The following is a 22,555-nucleotide window of genomic DNA, read 5'->3' as shown; positions in this document are numbered from 1 at the left end:
TATAGGTAAGTATACCTTTTTTTAAAAATGTTATTAAGTTAATTTAATTAATTTGTTTTAAACAATTTAATTAAAATACATTTTAAAATAGTCATTAATTTAATTTAATAAAATAATATCTATTTAATAAATTAAATTTTAATAAAAATTGTAATTAATTTAATTTAATTAAAATAATGAAATTAGTTTAATGTACATATTTTTAAAATTGAAATTAAATTAAATTAATATTAATAATTTATTTAATTTAATTTAATTAATGTAAAATAATTAATTTAATTTATTAAGTATATTTTAATTAATTTAATTTATTAAATATATTTTAATTAATTTAAAAATGGTAAATATAATTTAATTATCCCTAAACACAAACCTACCCCTGAACCCTAAAACACCCCTGTACCCCAAAACCCAAACCCTGCCCTAAAACCTAAAAACACCCCTGTACCCCAAAACCCAAACCCTGCCCTAAAACCTAAAAACACCCCTGTACCCCAAAACCCAAACCCTGTCCTAAAACCTAAAAACACCCCTGTACCCCAAAAACCCAAACCCTGCCATAAAACCTAAAAACACCCCTGTAACCCAAACCCTACCCTAAAACACCCCTGTACCCCAAAACCCAAACCCTGCCCTAAAACCTAAAAACACCCCTGTACCCCAAAACCCAAACCCTGCCCTAAAACCTAAAAACACCCCTGTACCCCAAAACCCAAACCCTGCCCAAAAACCTAAAAACACCCCTGTAACCCAAACCCTGCCCTAAAACCTAAAAACACCCCTGTACCCCAAAAACCCAAACCCTGCCCTAAAACCTAAAAACACCCCTGTACCCCAAAACCCAAACCCTGCCCTAAAACCTAAAAAGACCCCTGTACCCCAAAACCCAAACCCTGCCCTAAAACCTAAAAATACCCAAACACCCCAAAACATATACCTCAGTACCCCAAAACATATACTCCTATTCTCATACTTATTTAAAAAATTACTTAAATATATTTAATTTATAATATTTAAAAACATAAATAAATATTTTTTTTATAATTAATAATAATTAAATCAATTATATAATATTAAATAAAATAAAAAAAATTATATACTTACCAATACTTACGATGTAATGGTATGCGTTGTAATAGCATCTGCTATGTAATGCCATGCGTTGTAATGGCATCCGATGTAATGGATCCTGCATTGTAAAATCTGCGTTGTAACGGAATGCGCCGTAAAAGTTGCGTTGTAAGTGTTACATACCGGTATAATGCTATAAATGTACATCTTTACAATGTTATTTTATACATAATTTGTCAAGCTAATTCAGTGTCAGCCATACCCGTACGTATTATATGTAATTTTTGTACTATGCTTTTTGTATTTATCTTTCGGTTCTTATTATGTTCTTTCTTCAATAAAAAAGATTTGAATTAAAAAAAATGGAATAAACACTTTACTAACCTTTGTAGAACACCTTCAGACTAGGAAACAGAACACCTTCAGACTAGGAAACATGGGCTAACATTTCTTCTAAGACACTAAGACATACAATTATCTCTTCTGTTACGCAAACACGATTCTTTACCATGCATCTGGCACTCTGAACACCAAGTAGATAAGCCAAGCGTAACCTTCGCGACTCAGATCTGTGTTGGAATTGTAACAAGAAAACCAGAGATTTCAGTCATAGGTTTTTTTTGTTGTAGATTGCTACAATCTTATTAGAAGATAGTGGGGGATGTCTATCCAGCATCTTTCAGCGATTCATTCTCCGATTTAATCGCAGTTATATTAGGTCCATCAGCATCCCTGGCCCCTCCCAAACTCACAAGAACAGAATATGAACTCCTTGAGCTGCTACTTACCTTTGCAGTCAATCAGATTCTCATTGATTCACAATTGACCACCCCATATTTCTTTTCCTTCATGGTGGGTGTGGGTTGTGTATATTCGTAGTTCACATAAATAAGTGCCCCATGCAATTCTCCACTATGTTCTCCCCTAATGTATGGGGCATTTCTAGATCAATTCAGTGACGATGCATCTTCCTTGTAGGATGCTCTTCATTTGTTTTCACTTACCTATGGGCTTGACTGTCTCCTTCTGTGTTTTGCTCCCACGACAATGCCCTCTTCTCCCCCAACACCCCTTGCCCCTCTTATCCTTCTTTCTTCCATTACTCATGGTAGACTCCTTGCTAATGTTTCTCATCTCATTTCTCATGGGGTTATTAGTCCGCACAATTATGGTTTCTTTTGCTTTCCATTGCTTTTATTGTTAACTGATCCTGCTTGCTTTATGAAACATAAATGTTGTCCACTTTCACAGTATCTAGCAGAAGACAATGTTATGTTCATGTTCTATTTTTGTTTTTGCCAACTGTTGTAAACACATACCCCTCTACTATATTGAGTTCTTGTAACCCCCTACCTTTCTGGTTTTTCTTCATTTTATAAGTTAGCAATTGAAAATCTCAAACAATTTGAAATCGAAAAGACTCACAAAGGCCTGCATTAGGGCTCAGACAGGTCCAGGTGGTGCTCGGCAGTTGCAGAGATGGGTCTGAAGGCTTGTTGTACACTGTAGCTGACACCGGAGGTCAGACAACTGACCCTTGGAGTCACTCTGGGTAGCATGGATCTAGGCAGGCAGGCTAACAGGGCAGACCTTCTCATTTTTCCACAGGTCCAGGAGTGTTCTGATGAAAGGTTCTGGAGGTCCCACTTTTATACCTGGTGCCAGCCTTTGTGTGTGGCAATTCCCTGACCTACCTGCAAAACAGGTTCTAGTCAGTTCTTTGCCTGGCTCCCTACTGTCCAGGGTGACAAAGGCAGGCCTGATGTTGGGTTCCTTTGTATGTGCGTTTCAGGCAGGACTCTTTTAATGTATTGAGGGCGATCCTGTCAGGAAGACCTTATTTCACACCTAGGTTTCCTTTGTTTCACTGCCAGGAAAAATACACAACAGCAGACCCATTCAGTCATGTGCCCCAGGACCCTGGCAAAAAGGCACATTTTATTTGAGCAGAAAAATGCCATTACAATTCATTTGAGTGTAAACATAGTTTCTATGTCTGCTCCCAATCGGACGTTCGCACTTCTTAAATGTAACTGGGTAACCCAGTGTTAGTCTTTGGGGGAGATAGCCATAGCATAGTGAAAAGGGAGTTTTTCACTGCAAGGACATGTAAAACTCAAACCCAAATGTCCCACTTTTTACATTGTATGCATGCTGCACTGTGAGCTTTCGGGCCTACCTAATGGGTAGCTTATCAGTATTAAAAAGAAAGGGTTGGTCCCGGCAAAGTGTTGATTTTTGCAAGGTTGAAATGGCAGATTAGAACTGCACTGCAGGCTAGATTGGCAGGCCTGAGACTGGTTTTAGTGGGTGGCACAGAGAGCTGTGGTCCACTAGGAGCATTTAATGTACTAGTATATGTAAGTTCATAGTATATGGTACTAAAAGTATATTAATGTACCCATCAGGTGGACCCCAATTTTACCATGAATATGGGTGACTGCAGAAGCACTTTACCGTTTATTTGCAGGGGCAAGTGTACAGAATCCTAAAAGCCCACAAAGACAAGTTTAGCAATACAAAGCAGACGAAGACAAAACTCTGGGGGTGGCACCGCTGCAGCAATTTTAATATCAGCTACAGCTTTGAAAACATATATAATCAAAAATCCCAAACTGGATTGGGTAAAATAGATTCCTTTGGCCGTTGCCACTTTTTTTTACACTTATGTCTTTGATATATTATGTGTTGTGAATGCACTTAATGTGGATACCTATTTTTGCCTTTAATTACAGATCTCCTGAGCAAGCCAATGATTCCTCTCCCAAATCCCTCAGAGACCGTGTTCAAAAATCTATGGATGGGAGAAAAGAAAAGGTAAATTTGTCCTTCATCTTTGGCGTAATATGAGACTAAAGTGGGAGGAAAAAGGGAGTCTGAGCTTTTTTTTTCTTTTGTTTTAATTTCAAAGTATTTTATTAGTTTTATAAACAAATAAAATAGCATTTCTGTCCCGGGGTTAGCCAAACGTAGTATGTATGCGATGGTCACAGGTACTTAAGGTAAGATATATGTTTGAGCTAATCCCCTCTACATTGACTTCCTGGGAAATTAGGCAAAGGATGAGGTTTTAAAGTACTCTTCATTGAAGGTTCTGTGCAATGAAAATAATGGATGGTTGTATTACTCAACGCTGGTAAAGTTCTGTAAAAGGAGCCGATCTTTCAGGAGAAGAGTTCTTATTTCAGTTGAGTCCATTTTTTTGGAACTGTGCGCTGTTACATTGTGATAATGGCATCACAGAGGAGCTTCACGTCCTTACAGTGACTCCGCAAGATGCTGGTGCCCTGCAAGTGGTCATGCCTTCGTTCAGCATCCCATAAAATATATACCGCCCCTGGTGAGAGAAAAGCCCTATTGCTAAAACAGCTATATGTCCATAGAGACTACTTTCCTTCTTTGAGTTACCTTTTCTCAGCCTAGCATCCCTCGGCCTAAATTAGTTTTGGGCCTCAATTGGCAGTTACTCCCAAGTGAAGAGCATGGTAAATAAAACAATCCAGCGTTCCTCTCGACTGGCCAACAAAAAGGTCTGTACCAAACGACGGCTCGCCTGTTTAGCAATAGCTACCTACAAATAGGGTGACCAACTGGCATGGGTGCAAATTCAGGACAGTGAGTGTAAAAATTCAGGGCAAAAGGTAAGTTTTACAGACCCATCAGGGGAGGTTGCGCCATAGTATATAAGTAAGTGAATAGACAACCACTTAAGTACAAGTGAAAGTAAATTTGTATTAGGTTGAGACAATTGTGCACTTCATGGTTTTTCAGTATGCGCGCAGCTTTAAGCAAAAGTGCAGGTCTTTTTGTGGTAACAAAACTGCCCCCACCCCACCTTTCCATCTCCCAGGGAGATGCCCCATGCCCGGTCTGGCCAGTTGGGCCATGCTACCACACTTCAATGGTGCCCCTTATCTTCACATAGACCTTCTCTCATTCGACGTATGTACGGCAGGGTGTCGGAGTGCGTTACATCACGCACACATTATATAGAGATAATGACTCATAAACGTGAAAGTCAATGTATAGAAAATGTTGCTTAAGATAATGGGCTTACAATGTGTAATCATACTTTCATCCATTATTCAGTCTTTCACCATTCATTCTGTCCTTCCGTGTGTGTGCCCATCCATGACCATATTCAACCATTTACAAACCTATAAATCACGTATCCTTCCATCCATCATTTCACTCATCCATCCCTCCATCCACCCTTTTACTCATCCACCCATTATCCATCCATCCGCTCTTCCACTCTATTCATCCGTACACTCACTCACCCATCCATCCATTAACTCATCCATCCAGCCATTTACCTATCCAGCCATTTTTTCACTTACTCTTTCATCCACCCAGTCACTTATCCTTCCACTCATTCACCCGTTCAGTCAGCCATCCGCCTATCCTCCCTTTCAGTCTTCATCCCCCTTTCACTTAGCCGTCCATCATTCCATCCATCCATCCATCCATCCACCCATACATCTACTCATCCACTCACCCATCTATCTACTCATTTATATAAAGCTTATAATTTATATAAAGCTTATAAAGCGCCTGGTTACACTAGCTAGTGTGTCCCCGCGCTGGATAGAACTGAATGACAGACCTAGTGTTCATATATTCTAGGCAGCCCATGGTCCCTCAGTTAGACTTTGGGGAACAGGATGGTTTTTAGCTCTTTGCGGAAAGCGGCTTCTGATGTTTCGAATCGTAACCTTTGAGGCAGTCTGTTCCACTGAGTGGAGGTCATGACTCTTAAAGAGCGCCCTCCCATTCTCGCTCTGTTGAATTTTGGGACCTGGACTAGTCCGGTCCCACTTGATCTCAGCTGTTGAGTAGGGAGGTATGGGTCAAGCAGATTGTGCAAGTACGTGGGGCCCTTCCTCTGTAAGATTCGATGGCCTACACAGAGTGCTTTGAATACCACACGTTCCTTGACTGGCAGCCAGTGCAGTGTTTTGAGTGCTTTCTTGGCTAACGCTCTCTTGGGAAGCATCAGAATCAGGCGGGCAGCCGCATTATGTATGCGTTGCAGCCTCTGCATGCACTTTGCACTGGCTCCCAAATATAGGACATTTCCGTAATCCAATCTGGAAGTAATTATGGCGTGTATTAAAGTTTGTCTAGCAGGCACTCATGATCCATCCATTGAACCTATCCCTCATCCATCCATCCTTTCTCTAATCCATCCACCCTTTTACTCCTTCACTCATCTATCCATCCTTTTGTCCATCTACCCACGCTTTCACTCACCCAGCCTTACAACCACGCTTTCACTCATCCGTCCATCCAGTCAACCTTTCACTTATCAATTCAATCCATCCATCATTTCACTCATCCATCCACCCATTCACTCACCCATCATCCACCCTTTCACTCATCCATCCATCATTTCACTCTTCCATCCATCCAGCCACCCACCCCTTACTCACTCACCTTTTCACATTAATTATGAGCTGAGCCTTTGTCTGCAGAGTTGCAGACAGAAGACCCATCAAGAACTCTACCCTTGCTGTAGTTCCTAAAGCAAGGGGTGGGGTGGGAGAGGGTTCACTATGCCCCTGCACATAGGCAATCTGAAAAAGTGAAAGGCATGAGTCGTGCATGATGCAAAGTGCCTGGACATGAGGCGACTGTGACATGGTGTTTGCAGAGCTTGAAGTTGGATGAAAAAACTGGGGGATGTCTCCAAAGGGGGTGTTCGATGTAATTAAGGGCTTTGCTTAAAACAGCTAAGCTACAGATTTGTGCATCGTATAATGTGCCGCCAGACTGGTATTTTTATTGCACCAAGATATATAATACAGCAACGTTACACCTAGAACAAGCCAGAACTATTGGCTTTGTCAATAGTTGTTAGCTGCATAAAATAAAAAAGCAGCAACCAAGACTTCCTTGAATATAATATTGAAAATGTGTCAGTTCTAAAATGATGAGACTCCGAAAGAACTATAACCCATTCTTTTAAACTTCTTTCACCACCTTTGTTTGATTAACTGTATTCTCAGGTAGCAGCAGCATGGGCGTTTTTGCACTTCCATGTGGCAGAAGGCCCTGCCCTAGACCAAGGATGGAGGAGGCCAACACATGCTTTCACAGCCCTGACTGGCCATTGTCATTCTGTATGTGGCAATTAGCCGCATACAGAATGACAATAGGCGGTGTGGGGCTTATCTAGTGCTCTGAGGAGGAGTGCGAGGCGCCCCATCAGGGGCTGAGTCCTCTCGCAGGGGAACAGCTCTGTTCCCTGAAAGGCCCAAAATTACGGACAAAAGGCGTCCGTACAAGTTGTCCTCACGGACAACGGACGTTAGGTCCCAATTACGGACGGTCCGTTTAATTTACGGGCGGTTGGTCACCCTACCTACAAAAGCCGAGCACCTCACCAATACCTGGGCCCAGGCATCAATGCACACATTAAAATACATTTGAAATACCCTCTGGGCTGTCTTCCATCGCTTCTACATCTTCCGCTTCGAATCGTACTGACCGCACAGACACATGCCGAAAATGCGGCCAAGACCCTGAAACTATAGTTCACCAAATCTGCATATGCAAATCAACTTTGGAGGACTGAAAAAAACATTAAAACCAGCGTTTAGCGTCAGAGGGCTACGTCATTGTAGGGAGAGAGTTCTAGCCTGTTTTGGTCCTTCTGACACACGCTAAATTGCAGATTGGTGAAATATCTGGCAGGGGTTGAATAGAAATTCAGAAGCTGTAAATCCTTCCAGGCCAAGCATGAAATCTTGATCTTTTAGCTCAAGACCAGTGTTTGCCCTGGTATTTTATTGCATCTTGATGCACAGATAGGTACAGGCACTTTATGCACTTTGAATTGATCAATCATTTTTCAGCGGGACAAGTGGTAGGTACTCTTAAGGACCAAAGGCCCTGACGTTATACTGGCCCTGTCCTGATTCTTTTGGTTTGAAGCTTCCGCACCGACCCCTAATTGTCAAGAGCTCACGCGGCAGTTATATTTTACAGTTTTCTCTACGCAGCACACGCTATCTTGTGCCATCAGCATTGACCTCGATCTGTCAAAAGCTCATGGATAAAGGTGCAGAGCATGAACTTTTAAAAGGCTATAAGATATCCTATTGCGGCTGTCTACGCTTTAGAGTTTTCTTTACTTTGATCAAGCTTCTGTCGGTATTTTACTGTGTTTAACTGGGTCATCTGCTGGACCCCATATTTGTCAACTGGGGGGAAGTGGAAGCTATGACCCCTATTCCCATTCCTTGGTAGGACCACTATCTGGTCCCTTTTTCCATACGAATCCCCGGAAGCAGACCCCCACAGCCATCAGTCATGCACCACCTCAAACGGAAATGGGCAACTTTCTCTCAGTCCAAATTCTGTGAAGAATTGACGAAAGGAGGAAGCCCAGGGGGGGAGGATGCGGACACGGCCAATGCGAACCTCTGCATACGCATTAATGAGGCACTAGACTGCACAGCCCCTTTGCTAAAAACCAAATCTGGGGGCCGCGTACACAAAACCGCCCCATGGTTCAACGCTGAACTAAGAGTCCAGAAAACCGCACTGAAAAGAACCGAAAGAGAATGGCGCAAGAGTTTCTCTGAAGAAACCAGAACTAAGTACCTAACCGAGAGACGAACCTACCATGGACTAATCAGAAAGACGAAAACAGCATATTTTACGTCTAGGATCAGTGAGGCTGGTAACTCGACGAAAGAGCTGTTCTCACTCTATAAAACTCTTTCAAGCGGAAATTCAGCTTTTGTCCCTGATGACTGCTCGCCAGAATTGTGTGACAAAATCGCAGACTTTTTTTCAGAAAAAATAACAAAAATATACTCAGCATTCCCTACGCAGCCCAAAACCGGGGCAGAGTTTGTTGAAAGCCCAAGGGAGTGGGGAGATAAACCAAGACTTACCAACTTCGTTACCCCTCCCACGGACGATCTTTTAAAAATCTGTAGGTCGGTGAAGTCGGGCTCCCCTCGAGACCCAACCACACCCACACGCCTGACAGATAGTCTAAGGGTACTAGAACCATACATCAGACATCTGCTCGATGTATCTTTTAGCACCAAGACAGTACCTAGGGATTGGAAAAAGGCGGTTGTTCTACCCCTCAGCAAGAAACCTACCATCAGTTTTGAGAAACTTGACAACCTCCGCCCAATTTCACTCCTTCCCTACCTGGCCAAGGTGGCTGAAAAAACGGTCAATATACAGCTAATGGACTTCGTGGAAAAGGCTGCCTTATTGCACGACACCCAATTCGGATTCCGCCCCCGCCACTCTACAGAGTCCGCACTCCTAACAGCAGTAGAGACCCTACGTCAGGGGGTGGATGAGGGACATACCATGGCCCTCATCCTATTGGACCTGAGTGCAGCATTCGACACTGTAGCGCACGACAACTTGCTACAGTGTCTGAATAACGGTGGAATATCCGAAGCTGCACTCCAATGGCTACAATCCTTCCTGACAGGGAGAAGCTTCCAGGTTCGCCAAGGCGACCACTACTCGAGAGACATAGGTTTGGGAAAGGACGTTCCTCAGGGTTCGTCCCTGAGCCCAACCTTGTTTAATCTCTATGTCTCTCCAGTGGCTTCAATTGCCGTGAGTCACGGATTGAGCATCGTGTCATACGCCGATGACACGCAGCTGGCTATCTCCCTATCGCGTGCACCCGGTCTTGCGATGGACAATTTCAGGGATTGCATGCAAGAACTTGCAACCTGGATGTCCACCAACTGCCTTAAATTAAACGGCAACAAGACGGAGGTGCTCGTGGTGGGGAGGAACCCATCTGCTTGGTCATCGGCGTGGTGGCCTCCATGCCTGGGTGAGGCTCCCATACCCAGCCAGGGAGTTAAAAACCTTGGTGTATGGCTCGACGCTGACCTATCTTTTGGACCCCAAATAGACCGAGTTGCAGGTGTCTGTTTTAGCATCTTAAAAACCATAAGGAAGGTCCTTGACCTCCTTCCCATGTCAGCACGGAGAACACTGGTACATGCCCTTGTGACATCACGCCTAGACTATGGCAACCTACTTTACCTGGGTACCACCTGCAAAGCTATGAATCGCCTTCAGGTAATACAGAACGCGGCAGCCCGTCTCATCCTAAAAATCCCTAAACGATCAGACACCAAAGCCGCTCTCAAAACCCTCCACTGGCTGCCAGTAAAAAGCAGAGTGGAATTCAAAGCCCTCTGTACCTGTCACCGCATCCTGGCTAAAAAATCACCTATCCCACTCCAGAACTTAGTGACAAGGTATACACCAGCACGCGATCTGCGCTCCTCATATGGGGGCCTACTCCAGGTTCCTAGAGTCAGAAGGGCCCGTATGGGCGGACGCTCCTTCCGCTATCTGGCAGTAAAAAGCTGGAATTCCCTCCCTCTCCATCTCCGCCTTGATTCAACTGAATCCAGCTTCCGCAAGAATCTAAAAACATACCTGTTCTCCAGATAACTGATCACTGGTCTGCAAACCTCGCACAGTGTTCTTCAGTTGTAGCGCGGGGACACGCTTCTGCGTAACCAAGCGCTTTATAAGCCACCCTTATTATTATTATTATTTAATGAATGCACTCGTTTCACCGATCGGTCCAACGGTTTTAATTAACTATGCATTTAAATGAACTTTAAAACAGCTGCATATGCAAATCTGAGGTCCCTCGTACAACTGTTCTCTCCTGAAACTGCACTTGAAGTATTGGTGAGGGCTGCGAGTACATCGTCCGCCTCCTCTCGGACCCGCAGTCCAAACGCCATACTCCACGCTCCCCACCTTGTTTTAAGTGCCCTTCCTTCTCTGCAGAACCTGTGGTAAGTCTGATTGATAGCAAATAATAATGCTGCATTTCAAATAGTATTACGGAATCTGTTGGTGGTTTAAAGCAACTGATGTTTACATTTTTACTGTGAGATTATTTTAGTAAACCTTTTCGATCATGCTGCTCGGAACTAACTTTACCCATTCATGCTTACCTTTCAGATGCTAGAAAGCAAAGGTATTCAGACCTCCTTTCCTGGCACTGGCGGCGTTTCCCTCTGTTCCATCAGTTGATGATTTGTGTTCTTTTTTGTTTGTAGTTGAAGCAGACTTTGATCCGCTCGCAGTTTGCCTGCACATACAAGGATGACCAAGGGCTGCACCGAAAGCTACAGAACTTCCCTAGCATGAGCCAAGTACCAACATGTGTCCACCCTGCACCAAAGCTGGTTTCTGTGCTGTGCTTCGACGATGAGCCGCTCTCAGGTATTAAGACCTACTAGCCGCCTTCTCACTGAGACTTTTTTCTGTGCCCTGCTGGAGATGGCCTGAGACCTGTACCCTTTGGTGTATATGCAGCAGAACTGCAGATGCACTGCAATGTATCTCACATATATCCGCAACCCACACAGTCTCTCAAACAGTGGGGGTAGTGTAAAGACACACGAGTTTCACTGGGCCATTCAGGGCCTCCTGTTCAAACGTGGCTTGATGAAATAATACATCATGATGGTATTTTAAAGTCTGGGCGCTCGATACATTTCTCACACACTGTACAACATATTTGGTGGACGTTTTTGCACGTTAGTGCGTTTTCTGCTGGTTTGATTTGTGTGGACACGGCACAGATTCTTCTCAATGTGGCTGCTTTCACACGTAGATCTGAAGTTCAGATCCACGATTCCCGTCGCCCACCCGACAATACTTTGTACAGTGGCTTAGTTGATCATGTGAACTGTGCCATCATTGCAGCTAAACATTCTTTCTACCGTGAATTTATCCGCATAATTGTTTGAAAATGGCGAAGTTGCCCAACTTGTCCTTCCTCCTCGATCATGAAAATACACCGTTTTGTGAATTGTGACGACTCCCATTGACAGATAGATAGGGATGTATAGATCTATTATTTTCACTCAAAACAAAAACTACAAATAAATAAATGTTATAGTTGATTTTGATTAGAACACCTTCACTTATGTTTAAAAAAGAAAAACCGAAATTCACTTACAAACCTTAAACGACAATTGGAGTGAAGTTATGGTTAACAAAGCCTAATAAAGCTCCGGATTCAGTAACTAGCACAACAGCCATGAGAACAACTCTCACAACAGACACAATGCCCATGACTTCACCCTTGATGCGACAAATGCAGTTACAAATACCATGAACAACCTTACAAATGAGATTCCATATGTTACCATTAATACAATGAATGAGAAGAAGATGGAGCTAGTATTGTTTTGAGTACGTGTTAATTAATGAAGTTGTCCTTTTAGGTGTTGCTACTTATTGGAATAAATATTGTAAAGTCATAAACTTTGCATTTGGTGTGCAGTTTGGCTTCACAATGTACCCTGGTGATACCAGCACATCAATATTGAAGCAGCATTGGTGTGAGCCTGGAATGGCAACTATCCTCACAACCCCTGCCCGATCACCCACCCATATCAGGAGCTACAGCCCCAACTCTCTTCCAAATTTAAGAAGAATTACATCTGCTCCATGCCTCCACTCATGGAATCTAGCGGATCCACACACCTCATGCCCACACTGTGACTTTCAGTTCCATGCAGCTCCCCCCACAAAAAAACGAGCTAAACATGTACATCCTTAATTGTAGATCTCTCCCCAAACATGCTACGGAAATCTCCCTGCTCTTAGAGGAGCTCAACCCGGACGTCTTCCACCTAACAGAGACTTGGCACTACAGAGTCAGAACCCGATCTTATCCAAGCTCTACCCCAATGGTATCAGATACTTCGGGAAGACCGCAAAACAGGAAAAGGGGGCGGCCTAGCAATCATTTTATAAAGTTTGTTATAAGTGCTGCAGCTCTTCCAAACCGATACCAGACTGTGAAAGTCTCTCCTTTGCCATAGACTTCTCCCCCACTCGCACCTTCTGTGGGACACCTATAAATCGCCCACCCGAGACCCTGAAACAATTCCACAATGCCCTTCCCTCCATCATAGCCAACATAGCATGCAGCCCATCCAATTATACTCTTCTAGGGGATCTTAACATCCACTTCGACACCTATGACCATACTGCCCTAGAACTGACAACAAGCCTCTCTGCACTACAAGTGAAACAACTTGTGCGCTCACCAACCCATGCCAAAGGCCACCTGCTTGACCCTATTTTTAGTAACTGCGAGGATCTCCTAGTGGGCTCTCCCTCCCCCCTCCTGTGGACGGACCACTTCCTGATTCCCTTCGCTTGGAACACCCCAGACCCCCTCCCAATATAGCTGCACGTAGGGATCATAACTGGTCAAAACTCCCCCTAGAGAACTGGCAGACAGTTCTGGAAATCTCCAGACCCACCAACAATCCTGATCCTTCTCTAGCCAATGGAAACTACAATAGCTGAATCTCCAATTCGTTAGATTGCATACTCCCCATGCATCACACCAAACCGAAGCGCAACACAAGGACTGCCCCCTGGTATTCCTCCGAATTACGGGAGATGAAACGTCAATGTAAAAAATTAGAAAGGAAATGGAGCTTGGACTATTCCCCTTCAAGGAAAACTGCATACAGGGAAGCGATAAGGTCCTACAAAAACGAAATTAAAACCACCCCATCGAATTTTTTCACGGAAAAAAATAACGCAGCTGCCTCCAAGCCAAAAGAAATAGATCGCATTGCGAAAACCCTACTTAAGCTTTCCGAAAAAAAAACCTTCCTCTTACAACGTGCAAACCCGCTGCAACGACCTGGCAGACAACTTCTTCCAGAAAATTCAAAGTATTTACACTTCCTTTGCCTCCACTCATATTGACCCCCTCACCCACCACATCACCTGAATCAGGCACTCAGTCCCTGACCACCCTCGAAGTCCTCCCTCCCCTCGACCCCAAGATGCTGGACTCCATCATGCCTCAGGTAAAACCAGTCCCCCCCCCCCCCCACGACCCGGCACCCCCGCGCAGTCTGCTTTCAGTCACCGCCAATATCCTCCCTACCATTCTGGACCTGCTTAATGCCTCCCTATCCACAGGCACTGTCCCACCTCTCTGGAAGCAGGCCATGGTTAAAGCTCTCCTCAAAAAGCCCAATTTAGATCAGGATAACCCTAGTAACTATCGACCAATCTCCTTGCTGCCCTGGTTGAGCAAAATCCTAGAGAAACATGTCAACATGGTGTTGGCAGAGTTCCTCAAGACCAACCATCTACTCGACCCCTCACAGACTGGATTCCGTCCCATGCATGGGACCGAAACTGCCCTGGTCACAGTGACTGAGGAGGCCAGGAAGATCCTGGATAAGGGAGTGTAAGAAAGTGAGTTGCTGTTGCAGTAGCCCCCCCACGTTTTGCCTGATGCACTTTTTCCTTTGTGTGCCCTGGGTCCCTGCCAATCAGGAACCCAGGGCCTGTGTTCCTTCCTCAAACGGCACTAAAGCCTAAAACCAATTGGAATCTCTGGCCACATGTCGGCCCCTAGTAAATGGTACCCTAGGTACCCAGGGCATTGTGACCAGAGAAGACCCCTAAGGGCTGCAGCACTTATTGTGCCACCCTTAGGGGCCTTGTACCCTGACACACACACACACACACTGCCTTTGCAGGCTGAGTGTCCTGGTGCAGAACTAAACAAAGAGTCGACATGGCACACATTCCTGTGTGCCATACCCACAAACCCACTGCCCTGGTGTACATCAGCCACCCCTCTAGCTGGGTGCCCTATGCCAGTGGTGTGGGCACAGGTGCATGAGCCCTGTGCCCCCTACTGTACCCAGGGCCATTCCTGGCACTGTAAGTGCAGTGATGCAATTTAGAGTATATGGTGCTGGGAGGTTGTCATTACGAACTCCACAGCACCATAATGGCTACACTGAAGGCTGACAAGTTTGATATCAAACTTCTCAGCACATGAAGCCCACACTGATGCCAGTGTGGGATTTAATGTAAAAAGCACTACAGAGGGCATCTTAGACATGCCCCCTGAAACATAACCTACAATCCACGTCTTGTCTGAGAGGCTGCCTAGGCTGCCACACATCAGACATGTTGCTGGACCCCTGGGTGGAGAGCTCCCGCTCTCCAGAGCATGCAACAATGCACATCCTGGGACGAGGTGCCAAGCCTCCTCCCCCAGGATGGGCAGCGGAAGCTTCAGAGGCATTCCGCCTTTGTGAGCTTCTCCAGACCACTTGCTGTACTCAGCAACTGGCCCCCACCAGTTCTGCCCCCACTCTGGCAGGAAACCCTATGTCAGACAGGGGGGTGTGCTAGCCTGTGCCAACTCCACCCCTCAGGTGGAAGAGGCGAGGTGATGCATAACCCCGGGCTCCGGCCATCTTGAAGATGGGGAGCCCTGCCCAATCACAGATAAGCTCCTGCCCCCCTCCCACAGAAGAGGAGCAGGCTAGGGGGTGTACCCACCAGAGGACAGGGGCCCATTAGTCCCTGCCCTTGCCCTACCTGTAACGCCCCTAAATTTAGTATTTAGGGGCACCCTGAACCTATTTCCAGAGATCCAGATTACGAAACAAGAAAGAAGATCAAGGAACACGATGACCTGCCGTTCCGCTGCTAAAAAGAGGAAGACACCAACTGATTTGGCCCCAGCCCTACCGGCCTGTCGACCCTCGAACCTGCTCCTGTTAAACCCCGGCGTCTCCAGTGGTCAGCAACCTCAAAAACCCCAGAGGACCTGACTCCCTTGTGACTCTGACTACCTGGGTCTCCCACGAGCAGTGGTACTGCTCAAAGCAAGTAACAAGCCCTGGCATCAGCCCGGAACCGCAAACCCTGCAAACTCTGCACCTGCCAAGCCTGGCCTGTGCTGGAGGAAATCAAGGCCCTGAGGATGTCCCCCCGGCGATTCTGACCTGGAATCCAGTGCCCAAGGACCCTCCTCGACGACCCCAACAACGCCTGCAGCCAAAGGACAAGGAACCCCTCCAACCACGACCAGCTGGGGGTAAGATATCCCAACCTCAAGACGCCTCTGCACCCGGTGCCCCACGGCCCCCGGTGCCCAACTCCTGGGTGCTTACCTATCCTCCAAGATCCCAATGTACCTCTCGAAGTGTTGGTCGCTCCAGAAGATCCTCCATCCCCGAACCTGCAGCCCCCTTTTCAAGATCTCCATTGAATAACATTGAGCGCCCAATGCCCCAAAAGCACCCTGCACCCAGCCGCCTGAGTGCCCCTGGCAGTGCAACCTTTGTCCTAATCTACTTCCCCATTTGCCCTGAGCAAGTGACCAGGAGCTCAGCTCCCACAGCCGTGTGGCCTGTTAGCCAGCAGACGCCAACCGAAGGACCCCTTCCTCACATTGGATAACATTGGGCCTAACTACCTCTGCACCCGGCTGCCCTGTGCCGCTGAGGGTGTACCAACTGTACCTACCTGACCCTGGGGGGGCCCTGATCTATGCTCAGAACCTTAACTTCACCAGTCGAGTACTCACCTGAAAACCGATCGCTCACTTTCCTGCCAGAGGATAACATTGACTGGTTTGACTCGAAAAATCTTCAATGTGTGAAGTTTTGAAATTCTCTAAAATATTCCTATAAAATCAGCCGAATACCGAATTCCGAAGTACTCACCTGGGATCAGGAGAGAAGCCAGTACTGTACCTTGTAGCCCAGTACTGAACCGCAAAAGTAATCCTAACAGAGTTTACTAGCAACCTGAATTTTCTCCATAGGAATCCATTGTCTGCTTTTCTATGAAATTTCTTTTGTCTACTTTTGAAAACTTGAAGTATTCCTTAAAAATCGTACATACTACTGAAACATAATTACTTACCTGTCTTAAGTAGAGATCTCAGTGCTGGACCTAGGAGCCCAGTAATGGATTACAAAAGTAACGAGAACGTACTTTACCTGTAACCTGAATTTTCCCCACAGGAATCCATAGTCTGCTTTTCTATGAAATTTCTTCTGTCTACTTTTGAAAATTACAAATAGTCCTAAAAAATCGTACCAACTACTAAAACGTAATTACTTGCCTGTCTTAGGTAGAGACCCCAGTGCTGAACCTAGGAGTCCAGTATTGGATTACAAAAGTAACAAGAACCTACTTTACCTGTGCTTTGAATTTCCTTCCATTGGATAACATTGGTAGTTTTTCACTGAAAAGTTTCTAAGTGTCAACTTTTAAAATACCTTTATATTCTTTCAAAATCATTGCAATTACAAAAACGTTTTTACTAAACTGTTTTCAGCTTAGACCCCAGGACTGAATCTAGGATCCAGCCCAGAAGTTACAAAAGTAATCTATAAAGTAATCTGCTGCATTTATGTAGAAAACCCCATTGAGCTCAATGTTAAATTGTGTTTAGAATTGTGTTTCCTACTGCAACCATTGTACCTATTGTATTTACAAAGTTTATTGCCTCTTTGTAAAGTAATGACCTGAGAGTACTCATATTGAGAAAAGTATATTTTGATACCTGTTGGTTCTAAAAATAAAACAACTATATCTTTTGATATAAAAACAATTGGCCTGGAGTTCAGTCCTGAGTGTGTGAATCCTTTTGCTGTCCGAGTGTGTACGACAAATGCATTACACTGTTCTATGGTACTGCCTTACTGCTCGACCAAGCTACCACTTTTGAGAGTAAGGTCAGCCCTAACTTTAACCTCTGTTATACCTCTGGGGATTGTGGACTCCATACACACTGTAACTTACTTTGGTCCAGTGTATATAGAGCCACTTTCTCACAGGGAGGATCGGCAGCAATCATCCTCCTTGACCTAAGTGCCTCCTTCGACACCGTAAACCATAAAATCCTATTACACCGACTCACCAGTTTAGGAGTCTTGGGTAAAGCAATCGCCTGGTTTGAATCCTTCCTCACTGACCGCTCGTTCCAGGTTTTCGAGGATGACACCAGCTCCCCCAGCAAGCCTCTTGGCTGCGGGGTGCCGCAGGGCTCTTCCTTGAGCCCTACGCTATTCAATATATACATGAGCCCACTAGCTGAGGTAGTCCGTCCGTTCGGAATAAAAATCATCAGTTATGCCGATGATACTCAGCTAGTGGTGGCTCTCAACCAGTCAGACACATTCACAGCACACAATAACCTGAGGGACTGCTTAGAAAAAGTCACCAAATGGATGACTTCCTCGTGTCTTAAATTAAACGGAGACAAAACGGAGCTAATGCTCCTAGGCAACCCCCCCAACTCCATGATCAATTCACTCTGGTCCACCTGCCTTGGCTCTCCCCCCATACCAAATGACACTATAAAGAGCCTTGGCATCTGGTTGGATAAATCCCTTAACTTTAACTTTCAAGCAGCCAAACTATCAGCCACTTGCTTCGGGCTACTCTGGCTTCTTTGGAAGATCCTACCTCTCCTGCCTTTCCGGGAAAGACAGATTATGGTTCAAGGTCTAATTCTGTCCCGTATTGACTTCGGAAACACACCCTACCTAGGAGCCCCACAAACCACCATATGCAAGTTTCAGATCATACAAAATTGCGCTGCCCGAACACTGCTTCAGATTCCCCGTCGCCTTCCAGCTACACCCGGTCTAAGAAGCCTTCACTGGCTTCCAGTCAGGGAAAGAATCCATTTCAAAACACTCTGCATCGCTCACCGAGCATTCTGGAAAACAGGGGCTGTCCTCAATAACTCTGATCACCCCCTACCACCCGAACAAACAGCTCTGCTCAGCATCCCTTCTCCTCGCCACAGTCCCTAGGATCAAGAAGTGGAGGCCGGTTATTCTCTTACAACTGAGCCAAACTCTGGAACTCCCTCCCCCTCCATCTGCGCTCTGAACCTAACCTACTTTGTTCCGCAAACACTTTCCTCTTCAATAAAACCGAAATAAATTCTCAACGGTTTTACACCTGCAAGTGTCGTCTGTAGCGCTAGGACCCCTGAGGGTAGCTATCACGCTTTACAAATGACCATTTCATTTCGGCTTCAAGAACATTCCTCATGTTCGTGTCAACAGGATGGAATTTACAGCTGCAGCTACTAACCAGCAATTCACCTGGTCTAAGACTAGTGGTCTGGTAGCCAGATCCTTCATTAGGATTCATATGCCTCTCTAGAGTCGTTCAATCTTGTATTTTAAGTGCACTCCTTGAAATTCATTACTCTAACGCCAGCATTTATGAGGCATATAGTTAGTACTACTGGACGGTTCCTTTTGGGTAAACCGTCACCAATAGGTGGTTGTAAGTACTTCTAACAAACACCTTTTCCTGATTCATGACATCTTGGCGCAGGTTAAAGATCTGTTGTGGGTTTGAAGCAGTTTATTGGAATGTGTAAAATAGTTATTCCTTGGCCATGTAATAGTTTGCTGCGATCTGCTTTGCTTCTTAACATGTTTCCTCTTACACCATAAATCCAATCAATAATGAGATGTAGTTTTGTTGTGGCTTTGTCCCCACCTCTGGCTAAAATGTGTAATCTACTTGCATACAGGAGAATATGCTGGGGGCAACTTGTGTGACGTGTCTTAACTGTATGCTGAATTCTGCAAAAGGAATATGGTTTATAGGGTGTGAACAATTTGCTGCTTCTTTGTCCACTATATGTAGTATTTAGTATTCCTTTGATTTTCATCTATAATAATGTTTTTTCCACCTTTCTTTCCTCTCCTGTATCTGATGCACTATGAAAACCCCCATCTTCTTTAGAAGAACCTTCACTTCCAACAAGACCAGCTCTAGCATTGGTTTCTGGAAATGTTCCCCTGAAAGGACTTGCCTGCACTAAGGGTAATTCAGGCGAGAAGTTGGTGCAGAAAAGCTCAAAGAGGAAACAAGTGAATTCAAGTAGTGAAAACCTTTCCTGTGAGGAACCACCTCACAAGAAAACTGCTGGTGGACTGAAGGTGTCAAAGAAGCCGCCGAGTAAACTGGACAATAAACTCAGTGTAGCAGAGAATGTCAACAAAGCAGCATCCAAGAAGAAACAAATCGCTGGTCAAGCAAAGCTAACCAGTTTTTTCAGACTCTGATTTTGTTTTTAGTTCTTTGACAATTGAATGTGGTCATCGTTGGGCATTAGTTTTAGGTAACACCTTGTTTTATGGGTTTGAATGACGGGTTCTGACTAGGTTATTAATTTTGCATACATTTTGTATTTTATTAAACATTGTAAATATTTCTCTGGAAACGTAAATTTTCTGATAGTATGTTTTTAGACTAAGCTGTACACAAACGAGGCAGCAATGCAGGATGATGTGTGGAGTCCGGTCGACTTCATGGAATCATCTGACATGAAGATCATATTTGCCAACATGGTCGGTAAACTCTTCCCAGCATGCATCTAAGCACTGCAATAAACATAGAAAATATGGTGTTAGTGAACAAGTCAATCCAATGATCAATGCAAGATTTGAGTATTCCGAATTTCAAGACACGATCTACATTTAGGACAAAGGTAGCAATTTGTAACTTTTGGTCTATAGAAGAGCCAGGTATTTGGCATTGTTGTCGTATTTCAAAGATTTTCGCAACATTATCGAAAAGCTGCAATTAAATATTGGGCCTCATCCTCTCCTTAGTCTGTCGTAGTGAACAGCATTAAGTAATCCGGATGAAGGAACAATTGGGGACTGTAAAAATCTGAAAGGTACGCCTTTATGGTGTCAACAGACTCAAGTAATGGCATCTTTGATACATTTGTAAACTACTATTCAGAAATGTTTTCCATATATTTCCTTTCTATATATAACATTTAATATTTTTAAATTCACAGCAGTTTTTCCCCATTTTGGCTAATGGAAACCCAACAGTGCTTTTTCCAGTGTTTAAAATATTTTTCCACTAAAGCCTGCACATCTCGAACTGTCACTGCTTCCCAGTATTGCATCAGTTCCTGCCTACGCAACCTTTGCCTAAACCTGAAAATGCTACACAAGTGTACAAATACTCATACACAAAGAGTTGTGAAATCCATGATTCTTGACAAAGTACGTGTTTATTTGACTCTTGCTCATGGCAGGGCTCTCAGATAGAAGCAAGGACTCCCAGAAAGGAGCAATAATTACACCCTGTAGATTTATAAAGATTGAATCTCAATTACTCATTTAGGGCAAACTTCGACAGCGGGAGGAGCCACAGAATAGACCAATTCGCTATAGCAAGAAAGGCAGAGAGCTAAGACTTTGCATCAGCGATCACAGTAACCGTTTCAGAGAAAGAGCTCCTTGGATGGATCTGTCGGGCAGCTTTCTTTTTTCACCTCCAATTCCCCTTTTGCCAAATGTTCTTATCGGGTAGCACAGCTTGAAACTAGTTCTCATGGATATGTATTGGCTGATGCTATATTATCTGAACTTACACCTCCTGTCACAAAAACCTTGCAGGAGACTTCTGTGCAAGCTTGAGCTCCACAATGTCTGACAAAACCACAACATTCTGTTTCTGATCTTGGCTGCATGGTTTCTGAGTCCTTGCAGTATAGTTCCGTAGAATAGTATTAGAGTTACAGACATAGCACAGAGTACTATCCAATTGGCACAATGTTTCCAAATATATGGGCCTTATTACGATCTCGGTGGGACCACCACAGTTAGGCCGTCGGTGGAGTTTCCACTGCCATCCCGTCCATTGGATCCGATGATCTCATTAGGATGCAGGCTGTCGGATCTTCGCTGGCGGGGGGGAAAGACCGCCATTTTCGACAGGATCAAGGATCCCATCAGTGTGGCAGTCTCACTCCTATTCCTACAATAGTGCGGTGCCTAATCAGGCACTGCAGTAGGGATTAGGATACCCCTTTCATGGCGATTAACTTACCATGAAAAGGCAGGTGGACAGTGACTTTGGGGGCCCTAGCAGGGCACCCACCCCTGGCCACATGGTGCCTGCCACGTAGTGCAGGGATGTTTAAAAATGTTTATTTTGTAATGTGGTGTGTGCTGCAGCCTGCAGCACACACCGCAATGCAAAGTATACACATTGCGGCATCCGTGAAAGCGGTCACATCATAATGCGGCAGCGGGACCACCGACCTCTAGTTGGGTGGTCCTACTTCTGCCACGGTGCCAGTGGTACGAAAGTTTGACCAACATTGTAATCAGGCCCTAAGTGTCTGTCAAAGAGAGAAGTTTTTCACTCCATGCTTTTGTCATCCTCTTCTTCGGACTCTGCCCCAAGAAAATGAGCGGACACTTTAGGAAAGCAACAAGTGGCGAGGCCTCAATAGGGGCTAAGAGTCAAAATCAGTTTCCAAGGTTGTGCATTCATCCTCACCTCTGTTCAGAGGCTCATGCCACTTCTTGGGGATGGCTGGGGACACTTTTTACAATCGCCACTGGATCCAAATTACCACTGTCCTTACATCTTGTTCATTGAACAGGATGGGTAACCTTAGCTGATCTAACAAGCCCACCTGTTCCCCGTTATATATCCCTGGACCTCGTCCAGTAGGTCAGGAGACTCCTTTCACAATTGATAGTGTTTCTCTCCAATCGACTAGTAATTTCTTGTGAAGAGAATGGGTGGAGATTTCTACCATACTCTGGATTTTCAAAGTCTCAACTAGTTCTTCCCTCTGCAGAAGTTGAAGATCATG

General features: G+C 44.8%; 2 protein-coding genes across 5 annotated transcripts in view; one reads left to right on the top strand and one right to left on the bottom strand.

Moving 5' to 3' along the window:
• The window catches only part of PARPBP (PARP1 binding protein), a 196,636-nt gene extending 176,487 nt beyond the window's left edge, over window positions 1–20,149 (top strand). Inside the window, exons 9-11 of one of the 2 annotated variants that reach the window (XM_086919200.1) lie at window positions 3,807–3,888; window positions 11,151–11,316; window positions 19,672–20,149. In XM_086919200.1, coding sequence (XP_086775326.1) covers window positions 3,807–3,888; window positions 11,151–11,316; window positions 19,672–19,991 — 568 coding nt within the window. In that variant the 3' untranslated portion in view covers window positions 19,992–20,149. Of the gene's footprint in view, window positions 1–3,806; window positions 3,889–11,150; window positions 11,317–19,668 lie in introns of both variants that reach the window. The other variant, XM_086919193.1, reaches the window with a different exon arrangement.
• Window positions 20,150–20,170: 21 nt separating this feature from the next.
• PMCH (pro-melanin concentrating hormone) overlaps window positions 20,171–22,555 on the bottom strand; it is a 105,107-nt gene continuing 102,722 nt past the window's right edge. For all 3 annotated transcript variants that reach the window (XM_086919219.1, XM_086919227.1, XM_086919211.1), the window contains one exon: window positions 20,171–20,309. In XM_086919219.1, the coding sequence (XP_086775345.1) occupies window positions 20,260–20,309 (50 nt within the window). In that variant the 3' untranslated portion in view covers window positions 20,171–20,259. The remainder of the gene's footprint in view (window positions 20,310–22,555) is intronic.

The sequence above is a fragment of the Lissotriton vulgaris genome, chromosome 1_1 (assembly GCF_964263255.1).
Source record: "Lissotriton vulgaris chromosome 1_1, aLisVul1.2, whole genome shotgun sequence".
NCBI classification, from domain to species: Eukaryota; Metazoa; Chordata; class Amphibia; order Caudata; family Salamandridae; genus Lissotriton; species Lissotriton vulgaris.
Note: the sequence above shows the minus strand (reverse complement) of the source record. Positions and strands in the feature narration are given on the sequence as shown.